Consider the following 18174-nt stretch of genomic DNA (forward strand, 5'->3'; position numbering starts at 1 on the left):
GCACCCAGGAGGCAGAGGTTGCAGTGAGCCAAGATTGCATCACACTGCACTCGAGCCTGGGCAACAGAGGAGACTCTGTCTCAAAAAACAAAAAACAAAACAAAAAAAACTTTTTGTGGAGAAACAAACTGCCCCCAAGCTAAAGATATGATAAAATTCTCCCTTCCACAACTTCACGTCCAAATTCACAGAGGAAAAGCAAGCATGCAGTTTGGGAAGTAGTTTCTTTAAATTAAAAAAAGTTGTTAAAATTCAAAGTTGACATATTCTTAGCAACTCTAATAAAAAGCTGGTATTTTTAATCTAATGGATTAAGTTATTAAGGAATATTTCTGTGTTTCTTGTAAAGGGAGAGTTTTGGTATGAACATGTAACACATTTTGTTTACATTATTAAAGTAAAGCAACCAAAGAAAAATCAGTGTTCCTCAAAGAGGGTTGAAACATAAGAAAAAAATGATATAGCCACATCGACATCAACGACACACAATAGTTGTATCCCCCAAAAAGAAATGGTCCAAGTCCTGACCCTCAGTACCTGTGAATGTGACCCTTCATGGAAAAAGGGTCACTGCAGGTGGAATCAAGGTAAGATGTGGTCACACTGGAGTAAGGTGAGCCCAAATCCTATGACTGTCATCTTTATAGGAAGAGGGAGGTCTGGACAGAGAGACACGCAGGAAGAACACCATGTGACAATGGAGGAGGGACAAAGAGGGACACAGCTACATGCCCAGGCATCGTACTTCCCTCAAAGGTGGATACCACCGTTAACCCCCACTTACTAATGAGGAAACCAAAGCCCAGATAGGTGGCCCAAGGTCTGATTTCCAAGCCTGAATTCTTAACAACATGCCTATTTCCTCTCTGAAAGGAAACATCTCTTCCCTTTCGCATGTCAGCTACAGGCCAAATCCCGTCTTACCTGGTCACAAACACAGCAGCATCCACCAGGGGTGGGTCATCCTTCCCGCCGGGAACCTGGTTATTGCCAAGGTACCGTGCTCCTCCATACTCCTCATTCTGCCAGTGACAGAAGCTCTCCAGGGACCGCTCACCATGGTGCCCAATGGACAACTTAGCCTAAAAGAAATCGGGACAGTTAAGAGACACAAACGCCTGGGAGGCCAGAGTTTATATCCAGACTATGGCAAGGATGTTAAGGTGGAGGCAGTCACTCACTGAGACATCATTTGATGACTCACCGCCCTCGAAGAAAAGCCTGACGCCAGTGGGTATATGGCACAGATCCAGAGAGACCATCAGGGGCCTTATTTAGGTGCAAATGAAGACTATGTTGTTTTTTAATAAAGCATCTTATTTTCTGCAAACAGAACAGTATCCCAAACCACGCAATGCTCCCTCAGTCTCATGGTGATGGCTTGACTTGGCAGGTAACATCAGCGTGTGGGAAGGCGCGCCATTGAAAGACCAGAAAATAATGCTGCTGTGAACCCAAACTGGGGTAGAAGCTCTAATGTAGTTTCAGAAGGGAAGCCATGATGCCAGAGACCTCGTCATCAAGCTTTTGCACATATCCTAGAGACTCCATACGAGACCCTCCGGGAGTGGAGGGGGATGTGTGTGGGCTCACTGCTAAGGGTTCCTTGAGATTCTCAGCAGCCCACCCTCACACCATGCTTCCAGTACTGATGCCGGCTTTCCTCTCACACTGGCAAAGCCACAGAGGGTGACGGACACCAGCAACTCCCTGGAACTCCGCTTAGCATTCAACAGCAATTGGGAAGCTCCAGGCCAGCCACATTTTCTGCATGCTTGAAAGGTGCCTGTGGGACTTACCGGACGTTGTCGTAGCAGGACAAGCTTGGTCACTTGAATGTTAATTTTAATCCCCAGGCTCTGGTGCTGAAACATATTGTATACCTATCAAGACAGAAAAAAGAAATAAAGATATAAAGATAAAAACTTTTAAAAATACAGTAGTATCCTGAATGGGAACTTGGGACACAGAAAAGAGATTATGTAAAAATAAGGAAATAGAAATAAAGTGTAGACTTTAGTTTATAACACTGTATCAGTATTGGTGCATTAATTACAACAAACATGCCATTCTAATATGAGAGGCTCATAACGGGGAAACTATGTATGGCAGTTCTCTGTACTAACTGATCAATTTTTCTGTACATCTTAAATTATTCTAAAATACAAATTCCATTCATAAAAAAATTTAAAAATCAACATTAAAAATATAGGTTGTATTCTTCCAGTACTAAAAAAAACTAAAGAATAATTACGTGAAATTCAAATGTCAGTGTCCATACATAAAGTCTTATTGGAATAAAAAATACATATGTGAGAAACATAACCCAGATTTTATTTAAAAAGTTGTCCAGGAAAAGCCAGAAATGTCCTTAAAAATGGATTTGCCAAAAGAAAAATGTAGATAAGAGAAACCTCTAGAATCATACACATGTGTGCAAACATACATATACAGTATGCTTATGTATATGTATAAAGCTAAGCTGGAAATAGTTGGTTAAAAAAAACACACACACACATAGGAAAGGTGGTTTTGAAAAAAAGAAAGGGCAGAAGGCTGAAAACTTCCATTCTGGGCTTTCATGCCTAGGGTTTAAGGGGACCTTCATGAAGGGGCTAGGGGAGACAGATGCCTGCTGCTGAACACCAGCCTGTGTTATTGCTAACCCTTGCCACATCCCACCAAGGCGGGCATCTCCACCACTCTCAGCTGGGAAACAGGGAAACCAGTTCATTGAGGTAAAGCCACCTGTGTGAGACCCACAGCCAGTCACAATGGTTTGATTCAAACTCAGCCCTGTCCAGCCAAAAGGTCTACATTCCTTCTTTATTTCCTCAAGCCCCATTGTAACCAAAGTTTGTCACTGAAATAAACTGCAGTAACAGAAAAGGACCTATCTTTCTTAATTTTGCATATCTTGTTGCAGAACTTAATCGTAAGGACCTCAACATCAAGCAGTCACAGGAAAGCGATTCAAAAGGAAGAGAAGGGAAACCTGGAATAAGGCGAAGGAGTCAAAGTTGACATGGATGGAAAAAGCCCACTGCAGCTGACGAGCCCCAGGTCATTATGACTCTGCCGAGTTCCTTTTTCGTAACGCGGAGAAAGCAGGATTGCGAGAGGTATGTGAATAGCGTACTAAAGGTGGTGGCGGTTGGAAGGTGTGGAGGGAACAAGAATGAGAATCTTTTGAATATTCTACTTGGTTTTTACCTATAGACATAACCCAGGAGGGAGAATTTTCTAGCAGGAACATTAAAACTTTCTCCAGCTGGTGCTGTGTTCACACTATCAATACATCAGCAGCAGCAGCAAGCGACGAGCACGGTAGACAGCATCGCCAGGGTCAACTCAGGCCAAGCGGAGCCGCTCGACACGGCCGAACCCAGCCCACAAGTGCTAGAAGCCAGGCACACAGTGTTTGAGCATCTCCGTGACAAAGGAATCAGCTGTGTCACTGCTTGAATTTTACTCTTTGAAAACTATTATTACAGTTAAAAACAAAAACAAAAACAAAAACCTATCTTTGTGTGACGTAATATTCCTTCACACAAGGAAAAATAGAACACATCTAGATGTTCTGCTCTCACTTTTGTTATTTTCAAAATCTCCTTTCCTCAAGAACTAGCTGTCGTTTTCTTAATACTGGACCATCCACAAGCCAGTTCTGAAGTCATGCATTCATTACCTATCTCCAAGCCTGGGAGAGGAAGGGGGAGGCACCTAACTTGTTCCTGTTTTGATACTTCCAGAACCATCCAATGGCTGTAATTCAAATCTTCCCTAAAATATTCAGCATCAGAATTGGGTCTAAAGTGGTAAATTTCAGCTCAAAACATGAAAATTAGGAAGAATGAAAACCTGAAGTTATGAGGGAGAAAATTCAAGTTGCACAGTGTTCATTGAGATTGCACAGCACAATCTAAATACTGCCTGTCACGTCAACCCCAGTCAAAACCAAAAACATTAAGGAATACTACAGATTTAAAGAAGTAACATGAGAAAGCAATCCTCAGTGATATTCTCATATGCCACAAAAGGAAAGACTGCAAGGAACAGTGCAAGTTTCAGGAAGAACAAAACTGTAGCAACAAGCTCCCCTGTCAAAATCACCCATCTTCTCCTTGGCAGGCTGATAACAGTTCAGAGCCACGTGCACTCCATACACCATTAGCCCAAAGCTCAGTCACCTCCCTTAAAACAAATGCCACTAAAAAGATGGGAGATGGAAGGGGGATGTGAAAGTTTCGTGCTCCAGGGGCCGCGGGGGAGGCAAAAATGGGAAGGTGTTTAATGGGTACAGAGTTTCAGTTTTGCAAGATAAAAAAGCTGTAGAGATCGATTGCACAACAATGTGAACATAAGAATACTGAGCCACACAGTTAAAAATGGCTAAGACGGTAAATTTCATGTTAACTGCATTTTACTACAATTAAAAGTACAAAGTTAACTCATTAAAAAAATAAAGCTTCATGCTCTAAATAATGTTCTTTAGCAAGACTTATAAGAAGACATTTCCTCTTGACATGTAACTAGGGCACTGACATCCAAGAGAGCAGGTACCAAAGCCTGAGCACAGCTCAAGCACTTTGTCACCTGCCAGGTGCTGACCACAGGCTCTGACAAAGCTCAGAGCACAGGGTAAGGTGCACACTCGGAATCTCCCTTGAGGTCCTGTGCCAAGCCAGGCGAGCCAGAAGAAAATCCGATGACAGCCACAAAACACAAGGTACAAGCCTCAAAGACATGTAACAAAGTCTCTGCTTTTCTTTTCCCATGGAAACTCATGCTCAGGAGAAGTCGTCGAGGCAAGGGCTACATGATGTTTAGGGAGACACCTGGTTGGGGCGGGAACAGCACAGCCAAGCGTCTGGAAATTCTGTCTCCGGCGTCCAGCTCTGGCTGCGTCCCAGCAAGTGTTCAGCCCTGGCTGTGTTTGTCACATTTCCTTGGCAGCCTAGGGGCCTAGCAGGGTGGACCTGCTGCCAGCAGCACACTACGGCTTCTCTGGCTAGGCAATGTGGGGACACAGTAAGGGGGGGCAGGCAGGGACCATAGAAGGAGCCGTGGTTGGAGGCACAAGGAGAGGAGCTGCTCACCACACTAGGCTGGGCTTCACAAGGGCACCACCTGCCTGTATAACCCAAGGTCTCCCTAGAGCCAGACAGGGACTTGTGGGTGACACTCTTAGGTTGCATACACCACTATTAAGACCCCCAAACAGGAGAAAGCTATGCTCTGTAGCACAGTGTCTGAGTGGGGTCCCCAAAGCAGCAGCACCGACGTTACCTGGACACTTGTTGGAAACGCACATTCTGGAGTCCACCCCAGCCCCCACTGAATCAGAGACCCTGGGGTTGGGCAGGCCATCTGTGTTGAACAATGCCCCTTCCCCACCCTGCTCCAGGGCCTCCACCCCCACTGGAGTGTGGGAACCAGAGTGCTCTAGCACGATGCTAGTCTTGCTGGTCACCAGAGAGAGGCTTGTTGTCTCTTTCACATGGTAATTTAGTAAAATTGATGTCATTTTCCCTCGAAACAGACCTTGCCTGGAACAGCTCAGGTTTTTCATTCCATTCCACGGTCGTTAAGGAAGCTAAGAACAACCAAAGCTCTGTCAAGCGGCCCCATTTTCCAATTTGGCTGCCCACACCCACGGTTTCTGGTATCAGTACCACCTGTTTCCGTCTGCAATTTGTTCTTTAAAATATTCCTGCTCCTGTGTCACCGCCATCCCAACCAAAGGAGAATCACGTGACATACACAGGAAGCACCACAGCACATCCGGAAAACCCACAACAGTGGGACCAGAGCACCGCTCTGCAGCTTGGGTCAGCTCGGGCACCCGGCTCGATGGAGGCTTCACCCTCCACACGTACCTGCACAGGTGAGTGGTTTGCCAGGGACACAGAGCCAGGAGCCGAACTCCATTCCCCCAGGTAAGAGGCAGGCAGAAGCATATTTTAAAACACTAACCAGAGCACATCACTCTTCTGCTTAAGCCCATGTAGCAGCTTCCCACTGCCTGGAACAAAGATGCTCTCCACACCCTGGTGTCCCCGCCTGCAAGGTCGGCCTGTCCACTTCTCACTGTGCCCCCACCACCCTCCCCATCACACACAAGCAACCAGCTATTTCTCTGCTTCTCCAATGCCAGCCTGACCACCACTGGCTGGCTGCTTATGTTGGCTTAACACCTTCCCCTCTAAGACCACCTCACACCTCTCAGAGAGATGACCCTGAAACCTCTGTCACTGCTGTCACCTGGTTCTCTGCATAGCACTCACCATGCTCTGGTTTTCCTTCTCACTAATGTGCATGTTGAATGCTGCCTGTCATTCCTACTACATGAGCTCTGTGAGGATGAGACTTCTAGTGGTCCCTACTCTATCCCAGGAGAGGACACAAGGATCCTTAGCACACACTAAGTGTGTCAATTGTTTTTATATTGCTGGTGAAACAAATATAACATAAAATTTACCATCTCAACCATTTTTAAGTGTACAACCGTGTACTTAACTGTAGTGTTAATTACATTCATGTTGTTGTACAGTTAACCTCCAGAATGCTTTTCATCCTCCAACACTGAAGCTCTATACTCAAGAAACACTAACTCCCTGTCCCCTCAACCCCACCCTCATTCTATGACTTGGATACTGCAGTTACCTCATGTAAGCAGAATCATTTAGCTCTTGTGTTTTTGTGACTGGCTTATGTCACTTGGCATAATGTCCTCAGTGTTCATCCATGTTGTGGCATGTGTGGGAATTTCCTTCTTTTTTAAGGCTGGATGATACTCCATTGTATGGACACTCCACATTTGGTTTATGTGCTCATCTGCCAATGAACACCTTGGCTGTTGCCGTCTTTCAGCCATTGTGAATAACGCTGCTGTGAACACGGGTGTACAGACATCTCTTCCAGGCTCTGCTTTCATTTCTTTTTTTTATTTTCATGGTAGGTCTAAATGAATATATCTTTATTTATAATGTCGACATTTACTTTAGATTCAGCGGTATGTGTGCAGGTTGGTTACATGAGTACACTGCGTGATGCTGAAGTTTGGGAATCACCCCATTACCCAGGTACTGAGCATAGTACCCATAGGTAGTTCCTCAGCCCTTGCCCCGCTCCCTGTCTCCCTTCTCTAGTAGTCCCCAGGGTCTGTTGCCATCTTTTAAAAAATTTTATTTCTAACTTTTGTGGGTATGTAGTAGGTGTACACATTTATGGGGTACATGAAATATTTTGATACAGGCATACAATGCATAATTATCACATCAGGGTAAATGAAGTACTCATTTATCCTTTGTCTTACAGACAATCCATTTACACTTTTAGTTATTTTAAAATGTACAATTATTGACTATAGTCACCCTGTTGTGCTATCAAATACATTTTATCCATTTTTCTATTTTATTGTTGCCATCTTTATATCCACATGTACCCAGTGTTTAGCTCCCATTTATGAGTGAGAATATGCAGCATTTGGTTTTCTGATCCCACACTAATTCACTTAGGATAATGGCCTTTAGCTGTATCCACGTTGCTGCAAAGGATATGAGTTTGTTCTTTTTTATGGCTGTGTAGTATTCTATGGTGTATATGTACCACATTTTCTTTATCTAGTTTACCATCGCTGGGCATTTAGGTTGATTCCATGTCTTTGCTATTGTGAATAGTGCCATAATGAACATATGCATGCATGTGTTTTTATGGTAGAATGATTTATATGCCTTTGGGTATATACTCAGTAATGGGATTGCTGGGTCAAATGGTAGTTCTGTCTTGAGTTCTCTGAGAAATCTCCAAACTGTTTTGCACAGTGACTTAACTAATTTACCTTCTCACCAACAGTGTACAAGCATTTTTCTCTGTGCCTTGCCAGCATCTGTTATTTTTCTGACTTTTTAATAATGACCATTCTCACTGGTGTGAGATGGTATCTTGTAGTACTGATTTGCATTGCTCTGACGATTGGTGATGTGGAGCATCTTTTCATATGTTTGTTGGCCATGTGTATGTCTTCTTTTGAGAAGTGTCAGTTCATGTTTTTTGCACACTTTTTAATGGGGTTGCTTTTGCACTGTTCAAATTCCTTATAGATTCTGGATGTTAGACCTTTGTCAGATAGTTTGCAAATATTTTCTCCCAACCTGTAGGTTGTATTCTTATTGAACTACCAACATCATTTTCACAGAATTAGAAAAAACTATTCTAAACTTCATATAGAACCAGAAAAGGAGCAGAACAGCCAAAGCAATCCTAAGCAAAAAGAATAAAGCCAGAAGCATCACATTACCTGACTTCAAACTATACTAGAAGGTTACAGTAACCAAAAAACATGGCACTTGTACAAAAACAGACACATAGACCAATGGAACAGAAAAGGAACCCAAAAATAATGCCACATACCTACAACCATCTAATCTTTGACAAAGTTAACAAAAATAAGCAATCGGGAAAAGACTCCCCACTCAATAAATGGTGCTGGGATAGCTAGCTAGTTATATACAGAAGAATGAAACTGGACCCCTATTTTTCGTCATATGCAAAAATTAACTCAAGATGGATTAAAGATTAAATGCGAGTCCTCAAACTATAACAACCTTAGAAGAAAACATAGGAAATACCCTTCTGGACAGCTGCCTTGGTAAAGAATTCATGACTAAATCCTAAAAGCAATTGTAACAAAAACAAAAATTGACAAGTGAGATCTATTAAACTAAAGAGCTCCTGCGCAGCTAAAGAAACTATCCATTCATTTCTTTATGTACCCAGGAGTGGAGGTGTTGGGTCATATGTTATATGAGTAAGCTTCTTTCATACTCTAGACTTTGTGGTAACCAGACACATTGCTGGGATTTTGATTGATTGACTGATTTTTAATTTTTACTTTTTAGGGGCCAAACAGAAACTACTGCTGTATTCATTGAGTTAAACTGTTCCCAGGAGGTGAGCTCTAGAGAATGGCAGGGACCCTCTTCCCACCATTGAAACCTCAGTGGATGGAGACTCACTCTGCCAGCCCCAGCAGCCCCAGAGCAGTCCTGTTCCCTGGATTCCCTTCAGGGCTCTGAATCCTGGAGGAGGGACAGCAGGCAGTCAGGAAATGTTCTCGGGACAGAGAAGCAGCAGCAGGAATCCAGCCTGAGAGGTCAAGACTGCATGACCAGCCCTCACTCAATCTCTCCTGCTGCCTGGCTTCCCAAGTTCCCTCCAGACTTTCCCTAAACTCTGAGCTTGGAGACTCAGTCCTCATTTGGATGCTGGATGCCTCCCTCTATACCTCCAAAACTGGGATTCCTTTTCTACTTCAGCCAGCCCAGATCCAGCTCCTGTTGCTTGTAATCAAAATCCCCAACCAATACAAGAAGGGCCAAATGCATCGCTCTAGGGTTTACAAGACTCCTTTCTTCCTTGTTCAAAAATGAGACCACTTTGCATGATGCCAGTTTTCTTTGGTACCTCTTCCACGCTTCATAAGCCCTTAAAAATGGCCAAGGTGGATCTGCTCTGACTGCAGCCATTTCTTCTGTGACTCTGGAGCTATTTCTTCAATAGTTGTGGATAAGAAGCCATGGGTAGCTGCCAGGTATTCTTTCTTGGTGCTGTTTTTCTTTTCAACCATGCATGTTCTATCTTCTCCATCTTATACCACCCTTGGTAAAAGACAAGACCTAGAGGAGATGGCGCATAGTTCAGTAGCCTACCTCAGGGGCTGTGTAGGAAGGGTAAACGTATTATTACATTTATGCATAAACACTTTCAAACAGAGTTTAATACACCATATCCGTGGGATGTGCTTGGAATACAAAAGGCTTTCCAGAAGCGAATTTGCCAAAGAATTAAAAAAGTAAAGCCAGTGTTTGTTTCTGTGACGTCAGCACTAAATCCTTTGCAAAGGATGTTGGTATACGGCATCAGTCATTCATTTATGCATTCACTGACTACACAAATATTTCTGGATCATCTCCTGCATAAGTACCAGGCACTGAGTAAATGTTGATGGTATAGACATAGTCCCACCTTGATGAGCTTACAGATACTGCAAAGGGAGGCGATATGTAGGATGTTTTTAAAAATTGTGGTAAAATATGCATAACATAAAATTTTACCATTTTAAATATTTTTAAGCTTGCACTTAAGTGGCATTAAATATATTCCCATTGTTATACACCATCACTACTACCCATCCCCAAAACTTTCTTCATCTTATAAAGCTGAAACTCTGTACCCATTAGACAACTCTCCATTCTCTCCTCCCCCTCAGCCATCTGGCAAGCACTATTCTACTTTCTGTCTCTGTGAATTCACTACTCTACGTAAGTGGAATCATAGTATTTTTTCTTTTGTGACTGGCTTATTTCATCTAGCATAATGTCTTCAAGGCTCATCCATGTTATAGTATGTGTCAGAATTGTTTTCCTTTTTAAGGCTGAATAATATTCCATTATACCTATATACTATATTTATTTACCTACTCATCCACCTGTGGACACTTTGGGTTGCTTCCACCATATAGTTACGGTGAATAATGCTGCCATGCACATTGGTGTATAAATATCTGTTCTTGTCCCTGCTTTGGAGTAAACATTTTTGAGTGTTTACTCAAAAGTGAAATTGCTGGATCATATGGTAATTCTGTTTTGTTGAGGAATCGTACCGGTTTCTATATATTTCCACTAATAATGTACAAAATTTCCCATTTTTCCACATCGTTGTCAACACTTCTTCTGCTTTGTTTTGCTGTTTTATGTTTTTGTTTTGTTTTATCATAGCCATGGGAATGGATGTGAAGTGGTACTTTATTGTAGCTTTAATTTCCATTTCCCTAATGATTGATGCTAAGTATCTTTTCATGTACTTACTGGTCATTTGTACATCTTCTTTGTAAAAATGTCTACTCAAGTCCTTTGCCATTTTTTAAATTAAATTGCTTTTTTTTTTCCTTCCTGGGTTTTAGAAGCTTTCTGTATATGCTGGATATTATAAAATATTTGATCTGCAAATATTTCCTCCTATTCTGTGGGTTGCCATTTTACTCTGTGACTAGTACCCTTTGAAGCACAAGAGTTTTTAATTTTGATGAATTCCAATTTGTCTATTTTTCCTTTTGCTGCCTGTGCTTTTGGTGTTGTACCCAAGAAATCACTGCCAAATCAAATCTCACAAAACCTTTCCCATTTTTTCTTCTAAGAGTTTTACCTCTTCTGTTTAGGACTTCAATCCATTTTGAGTTAATTTTTGCGTATGTTTGATAAGGATCTAACTTTGTTCTTTTGCATATAGATATCCAGTTTTCCCAGCACCAAATCTTGAAAAGACTGTCACTTCCATATTGAAGGTCTTGGCATCCTTATCAAAAATTATTTGACCATCTACATAAGTGTTAATTGCTGAGCTCTACTTCATTTTACTGGTCTTTGGGTTTGTCTTTATGTCAGTAAAGTGTTTTGATTATTATAGCTTTTGAGTAAATTCTGAAATGAGGACGTGAGTCTTACTTTGTTCTTTTCTTGAAGATGGTTTTGGTTATTCAATGTCCTTTGAGATTTCATATGAATTTCAGAATGGATTTCTCTATCTCTGCAAAAAAGTCATTGGGATCTTGATAGAAATTGCACTGAATCTGTAAACTGCTTTGGATAGCATTGATATCTTAACAATAAGTCTTCCACTCCATGAACATGATGGCTTTCCATTTATGTCTTAATTTCCTTCATTGATGTTTTACAGCTTTCCAAGTACAACTCTTTCCCTTATATGGTTAAATCCTAAGTATTTTACTCTTTTTGATGCTACTGAAGACAGAACTGTTTTCTTAATTTCCTTTTCAGATTATTGTTAGCATATAGAAATGCAGCTGATTTTTGTAGTTGGTTTAGTACATGGCTACTTTGCAGAGAATTTATTAGCATTCTCTCTGTCTCTGTGTATATGTGTAAGATTTAGGGTTTTCTATATATAATAAATATATCATCTGTGAACAGAGATCATTTTACTACTTCTTTTCTTATTTGGATGCCTTTAATTTCTTTTTCTTGTCTAACTGCTCTAGCTAGAACTTCCAGTATTATGTTGAATAGAAGTAGCAAAAGCAGGCACTCTTGCCTTGTTCCAGATTTTAGAGAAAAAGTTTTCAGTCTTTCACCACTGAGTGTAATATTAGCTGTGAGTATATTATATATGACCTTTATAATGTTGAGGTAGTTTCCTTCTATTCCTAGTCTATTGAGTGCTTTTATTATAAAAGGCTGCTGAATTTTGTCAAATTATTTTCCTGTATAAATTGGGATGATCATTCTTCATTTTGTTAATGGAATATATCACTTTTTTTTATTGGTTTGCCTATGTTGAGCCATCCTTGCATTCCAGGAATAAATCCCACTTGATAATGATATATAATCATTTTAATATGCTATTGAATTTTGTTTCCTAGTATTTTATTCAAGACTTTTACATCAATGAATATATGGACTATTGTTTTCTTACTTATAAGGGGCTGTAGTTTTGTTTCTTTTCTTTGGCTTTGTTATCAGGGAATGCCAGTCTCACAGAATGAGTTAGGAAGCGTTCTCTCCTCTTCTCTCCAAGCTTTTTTGGAAGAATTTCAGGAGGACTAGTGTTAGCTCTTCTTTAAATGTTTGGTATGGTTTACCAGTGAAGTCATTAAGTCCAGGGTTATTCTTTATTAGGAGGTTTTTGATTACTGATTCAATTACCTTACTAATTATGACTCTTCAAATTTCCTATTTCTTTGTGATTAAGTGTTGGTAGATTTTGTGTGTCTAGGAATTTGTCCACTTCATCTAGGTTACCCATTTGTTAACATGCAATGGTCCATAGTACTCTCTTATAATCCTTATTATTTCTGTAGAATGGGTAGTAATGTCCTTGTTTTCATTTCTGTTATTAGTAATTTGAGGCTTTTTTTATCAGTCGATCTAGCTAAGGTTTGTCAATTTTCTTAATCTTTTCAAAGAACTAACTCTCTGTTTCATTGGCTGTATTGTTTTTCTGTCCTTTTCTCTCTGCTTTAATCCATAGCTAAATCCAAAGCTAAATTCAAAGCTAGCAGAAGGAATAAAATAGCTTGTTCTTCTTCTAGTTCCTTAAGTTGTAAAGCTAGATTGAGATTTTTCTTCTTTTTAAATGTAAGTGTTTACCGCTATACATGCTATACATTTCCCCCTAAGCAGTGCTTTGTCCTTGTCCCATAAGTTTTGACATGTGTTTTTGTTTTCATTTATCTCCAAGTATTTTCTAATGTCGCCTGTGATTTCTTATTTGACTCTTTGGTTATTTAATAGTATGTGGTTTGATTTCTACAAATCTGTGAATTTCCAGTTTTCCTTCTGTTACTGATTTCTAACTTCACCCCATTGTTGTCAGTGATGGTACTTTGTATAATATCAATCTTTTCAATCTGTTGAGACTTAATTTGTGACCTAACACATGGTCTACCCTGCAGAACATCCCATGTTCCCTTGAGGGAAAAAAAGTCTTCTATTGTTGTTGGGTAGAGTGTTCTGTGTATGTCTGCTAGTCCAGTTGATTTATTGTGTTAAGTCTTCTCTTTCCTTTTCTTCTGTCTGGTTGTTCTATCTACTAATGAGAGTGGGGATTGAAATCTCCAACTAGTATTGTATAACTGTGTATTTCTCTCAGTTCTATCCATTTCATTTCACATATTTTGATGATCTATTATCAGATGTGTAAACATTTATAACTGTTCTATCTTCTTGCTATATTGGACCTTTCATTAATACATAACATCCCCTTTGTCTCTTGTAAGCTTTTTGATTTAAAGTGTCTTTTGTCTGATGTTAGTATAGCTACTCCTGCCCTCTTTTGGTTACAATTAGCATGGAATTTCTTTTTCTATCCTTTCACTTTCAACCTCTGTGTCTCATCTAAAGTAAGTCTCTTGTAGACCACATATAGTTGGATCTACATTTTTAAAAAATTCATTCTGCCATCAATTTCTGTCTTTGATTGAAGTTTAATTAATTTACATTTCAAGTAATTACTTATAAGGAGGGACTTACTTCTGCATTTTGTTATTTGTTTCCTATATGGCTTGTAATAGCTTTGGTTCCTCATTTCCTGCATTAATGACTTCTTTTGTGTTTAGCTGATTTGATTTTCTTTCTTTTATACATATATATGTGTGTGTATATGTGTGTACATGTACATATGTATATATATGTGTGTATATATACACACACACACACACGTAGTGAAACTTAATTCCCTTTTCATTTTCTTTTGTGTATATTCTCTACTTATTTTCTTTGGAGTTACTATGGAGATTATATTTAATCAGGATTAAAGTTATAACACTCTAATCTGACTTTACACCAGCTTAACTTCAATGGCATTAAAAACCTCTGCAGCAGAATGGTTTTTTTTTTTTAAAGCAAATAAATATGGAATTGTAAATTCAGATAAGGACTACCCAGTAAAGAGCAGACTTTTATGATGAGGAAAACAGGGTGGGCCTCATCAGAGGGATCAGCAAAAAGGGTCCCTCTGAGGGGACATTTGCACAGAGTCCTAAAAGGCAGAGGAACTCATTCTGCAAGACACATAAGCAGAGCATTCCTGAGAAAGACAGTAAGTCAAGTTTGGGCTGCCTGGTGAAAGTCAGTGTTGAGATGGCAAAAAGAATGGCAAAGCAGATGGGCCCTGGCCACACAGGCTGAAGGGCTACATGAAAGGCAGGCAGTGGGGGGCCTTCCCCATCCAAGGCAGGGAGAAGCCACAGAGGGGCTCAATGCTGCCTAGTGACAAAGTTCCAATTCTGTCAGAAGAGGACCTTGCTGATTATTCTGTAGCAAGGATTCAAGGTGGAAAAAAAAAGGAAGTGAGGAGCCTGGCAAGGAAGCGCCAGCAGCTGTCAAGGCCAAAAATAATGGCAGTCAGTCCAGGGTGGAGATGGAAAGAAACGATGGGTTCCAGACATGCTTGTCACCTTCAACAAGGTAACATGGGGTTCCTCAGTCCTGGGCTGGAGTCCCTGCCCTACTGTGTACTCACAGGCTCTGCATCCTGGTTGTGTCACGTCCCAAGCCTCCATTTCCTTCTCTGTAAAATGGCAAGTATGACAAAATCCACCAAGTATGAGAAGGCAGTAACATGGAGGCACTTATCTGCTGTCTGGGACAGCTGGTGCATCATAAGCATTCACATCTTCCCTTGGGGCCAGTGGTTGATGCTAATCAAATACATCAAAACCGTGAGATGCTGTGAAAACCTGGAGCCAACACCTGATGCCAAATTCTCCCAGCTTTGGCCACGTTATCAGCTCTCTGAGGCACTGTTAGCCCCCAGTCTGCCTTGGGGACAGGGTCCTGTCTGGGGTCTGCCTTGGCAGTCAGGTCAGCATACATGGGAGAGCCAGGCCTCCGACCATAGAGACCTAAGTGGGAGGGTGGGATGGAGTGGGTGCCCGGCCATCAGCACGAATCATGCTATTTCCCACAACTCGGAGAGAAATGTGTTGGAATGAAGGTGGCAACCAACTCTAGCAGGTTTCCTTCCAAATCTGGAGGGGTTAAGGAGACAGGGCCACTCTCATCCCACAGCCCCACAGAAAACATGCTCTGGAGGGAAGCAGATGGGCTCGCTGGCATCACGTTCTGCTCTCTGTTCCAGGGGGCTTGTCTAATGACAGGCCTTCTGGCCCAGCCACAATCCTTTCCCTTCCTCCCGGCTTAAAGGTTGTCTCACTTGTTAACAGAAAGCCCTTTTCTAAAACAGCCACAGGCAGGAGAGTTCTTTGGATTTCCTAAACCAGGATTTGAAGAATTGAGAAAGGGAGGTGCTGGTGGAGGTGGTCTTGTTTAAACAAGGTGTCACGTCTAAACGGAACTTGTTTTTCAATTTACTGAATGGTGGTCCAGGGCTAGAGCGGCAAGAAAGGGCTGCTGCGGTGTGAGCCCACTTGGGCTGGGGGGCTGATGACTCTGCTTCCATTTGCCTTCTGGCTTGGATCAAAAGGGCCCGGAAACCCCAAGTATAGATGACAGAAGGGCTCAGAGTCATCACACTCAGCCCTTCTCACAGCGGGATCACCTTCATTAGGCAGGCCTCCTCAGGAAACATCTCAATCCAAACTTCACATGTTGGCCCCAGGTCTGCCCTCAGCCCCGGGCTCTTGAGCCTCCAGCGTCTTAGTACAAGCCCCTGAAGAGGGGTGAAGGGTGTTCAATCAAAGGCAAGAAACAGAGCCCTTCAGTCTTTACGGCCCATGAGGGGTGCGGGTGGGAAGGCCTGTCTCCATGTACCAACCCCATTCCCTTCCCACTTCCTGCCTGGGATCAAACAACCACCCCTGCCTGGATGATAAATTATGAAAGCAAATATCAAAGTAGAAGTTCTGCCTTATTACTACCTTAGCTGTTGTAATGAATGTTTATTCCTTGCACTTGTGCCCTGGATAATTTTTAAAAAGAGAAAGAAAAAATAATCTGCAGATGAAAGCATCTGGTACAGAGCCAAGCCCCTCCAGCCCTCATCTCAGGCATGCTCCGGGCAGACTGGAGCAATGCAGCCCATCATTAACCGGCCACCGGGGAGACCTGGGTTTGTGCACATGAGGAACATGGAACTATTTCTCAGAAATGAGCACCATCAAAAGTTAACACGGAACTATTTCTCGCAGCTGAGCAACATCAAAAGTTAACCTAAGCAATTCCATTTCCAGGTGTATGCCCGAAAGAATTGAAGGCAGGGACTTGAACAGAGATTTGCACACCCATGTTCATAGCAGCATTATTCACAATAGCAAAAGGTGGAAACAGCCCAGGCATACACTGATGGACGAATGGATAAGAAAAATGTGGTGCACGTACGTGCAATGGGATACTACTCATCCTGAAAAACGAAAGCCATCCTGACACACGCCACAACGTGGATGAACTTTGTGGACATTATGCGGAGTGAAATAAGCCATTTGTTCACAAGAGGATAAATACTGCATGATTCCACTTCTATGAGGTATCTAGAGTCATTAGATTCATACAGACAGAAAGTAGAATGGAGGTTGGCAGGGGCTTGGGGAGATAGTGTTTAATGGGTAGGAAGTTTCCGTTTTGGGAATAGTGAAAAAGTCCTGGAGGTGGATGGTGGTGGTGGTTGCACAACAAGGTGAATGTGCTTTAGGCCACTGAGCTGGTACACATAAAAATGGTTCAGATGGTGAATTCTGTATTACATATACATTTACCACAATAAAAAAATAGAAAAAGAAATTTGCCAAAATTTTTTTTTAAGTTAATGGAACTTCCAGAGTTGATGACTTTGAAGGAGGAGTGGGAGCAGCATGGCACCCTCACGTGCCCACCGAGGCCACGTCGGAAAGCAGATCCCTGGCCCAGGGTCCCAGGGGCCTCCTTGGCAAGTGTGCCTTGCAGAAGAGCCTGGCATGTGAGGAAACGTGTGGGTTCGGTGGCTCAACATGAGGCCTCTACTCTCTGAGTGCTGCCAAAGCAGCCTCCCTCCAGAGCACAGCAGGGGTGACGGGCATGGAGGAGACAGAGGGAATTTCCTACAGATAGAGACACGTCCCAAAAGCAGTCCTGGAAAGTCTTCAACAAAACGGAGGACAAAGTACCAGAGATTTGTCCTCCTGACAAGCAGGATTGTCGTGGGGGTCCCCACACCCACTGGGCCCAGAATTGGGGTCCTCAACATTGATTTCCCTGTGTGGCTGGTTAGGGGAAAGAAAGGCTTGACATGGTCGTCATAGCTCTGCCAGTGACTTCCCGTGTGACTCTGGCAATGTCCCTGAGTCTCCCCACTACGGGGCCTCCTTCAGTCTCTGGGAAACAAGCTGTGGGATCCCATCCCTACAAGGGGAGAATCCTTTGTCCAGGCCACCACATGGTATCCTGGCATCCTTTGTCCAGGCCACCACATGCCACCAGGCCTCCCAGACACCACAGCCCCAGCTACACAACTACCAGAGCTGAGATCCCAGTGGCAATGGTGCATTGGAGGGTTCATCCAGCTTTTGTGTTCTTTCCCATTCACAGCCCTGCCCCAATCCACCTCTAAAACCCCAGCCATCCCTCTCAGCAACATAACATCCACACATGGGCAAAGAGCCGCCTGCAGACCCTGTCCAGCCATGAGGACCACCACCCTCCGCTATCCTCCCAGCACTCT

General features: G+C 42.3%; 1 protein-coding gene across 1 annotated transcript in view; it reads right to left on the reverse strand.

Moving 5' to 3' along the window:
* ADAMTS17 (ADAM metallopeptidase with thrombospondin type 1 motif, 17) overlaps positions 1-18174 on the reverse strand; it is an 87977-nt gene that overhangs the window by 8373 nt on the left and 61430 nt on the right. Inside the window, exons 6-7 of the mRNA XM_011965265.1 lie at positions 1800-1883; positions 925-1082 (exon numbers count right to left, since the gene is read on the reverse strand). Coding sequence (XP_011820655.1) covers positions 925-1082; positions 1800-1883 — 242 coding nt within the window. The remainder of the gene's footprint in view (positions 1-924; positions 1083-1799; positions 1884-18174) is intronic.

This window comes from Mandrillus leucophaeus, unplaced genomic scaffold (assembly GCF_000951045.1).
Source record: "Mandrillus leucophaeus isolate KB7577 unplaced genomic scaffold, Mleu.le_1.0 Scaffold719, whole genome shotgun sequence".
NCBI lineage: Eukaryota > Metazoa > Chordata > Mammalia > Primates > Cercopithecidae > Mandrillus > Mandrillus leucophaeus.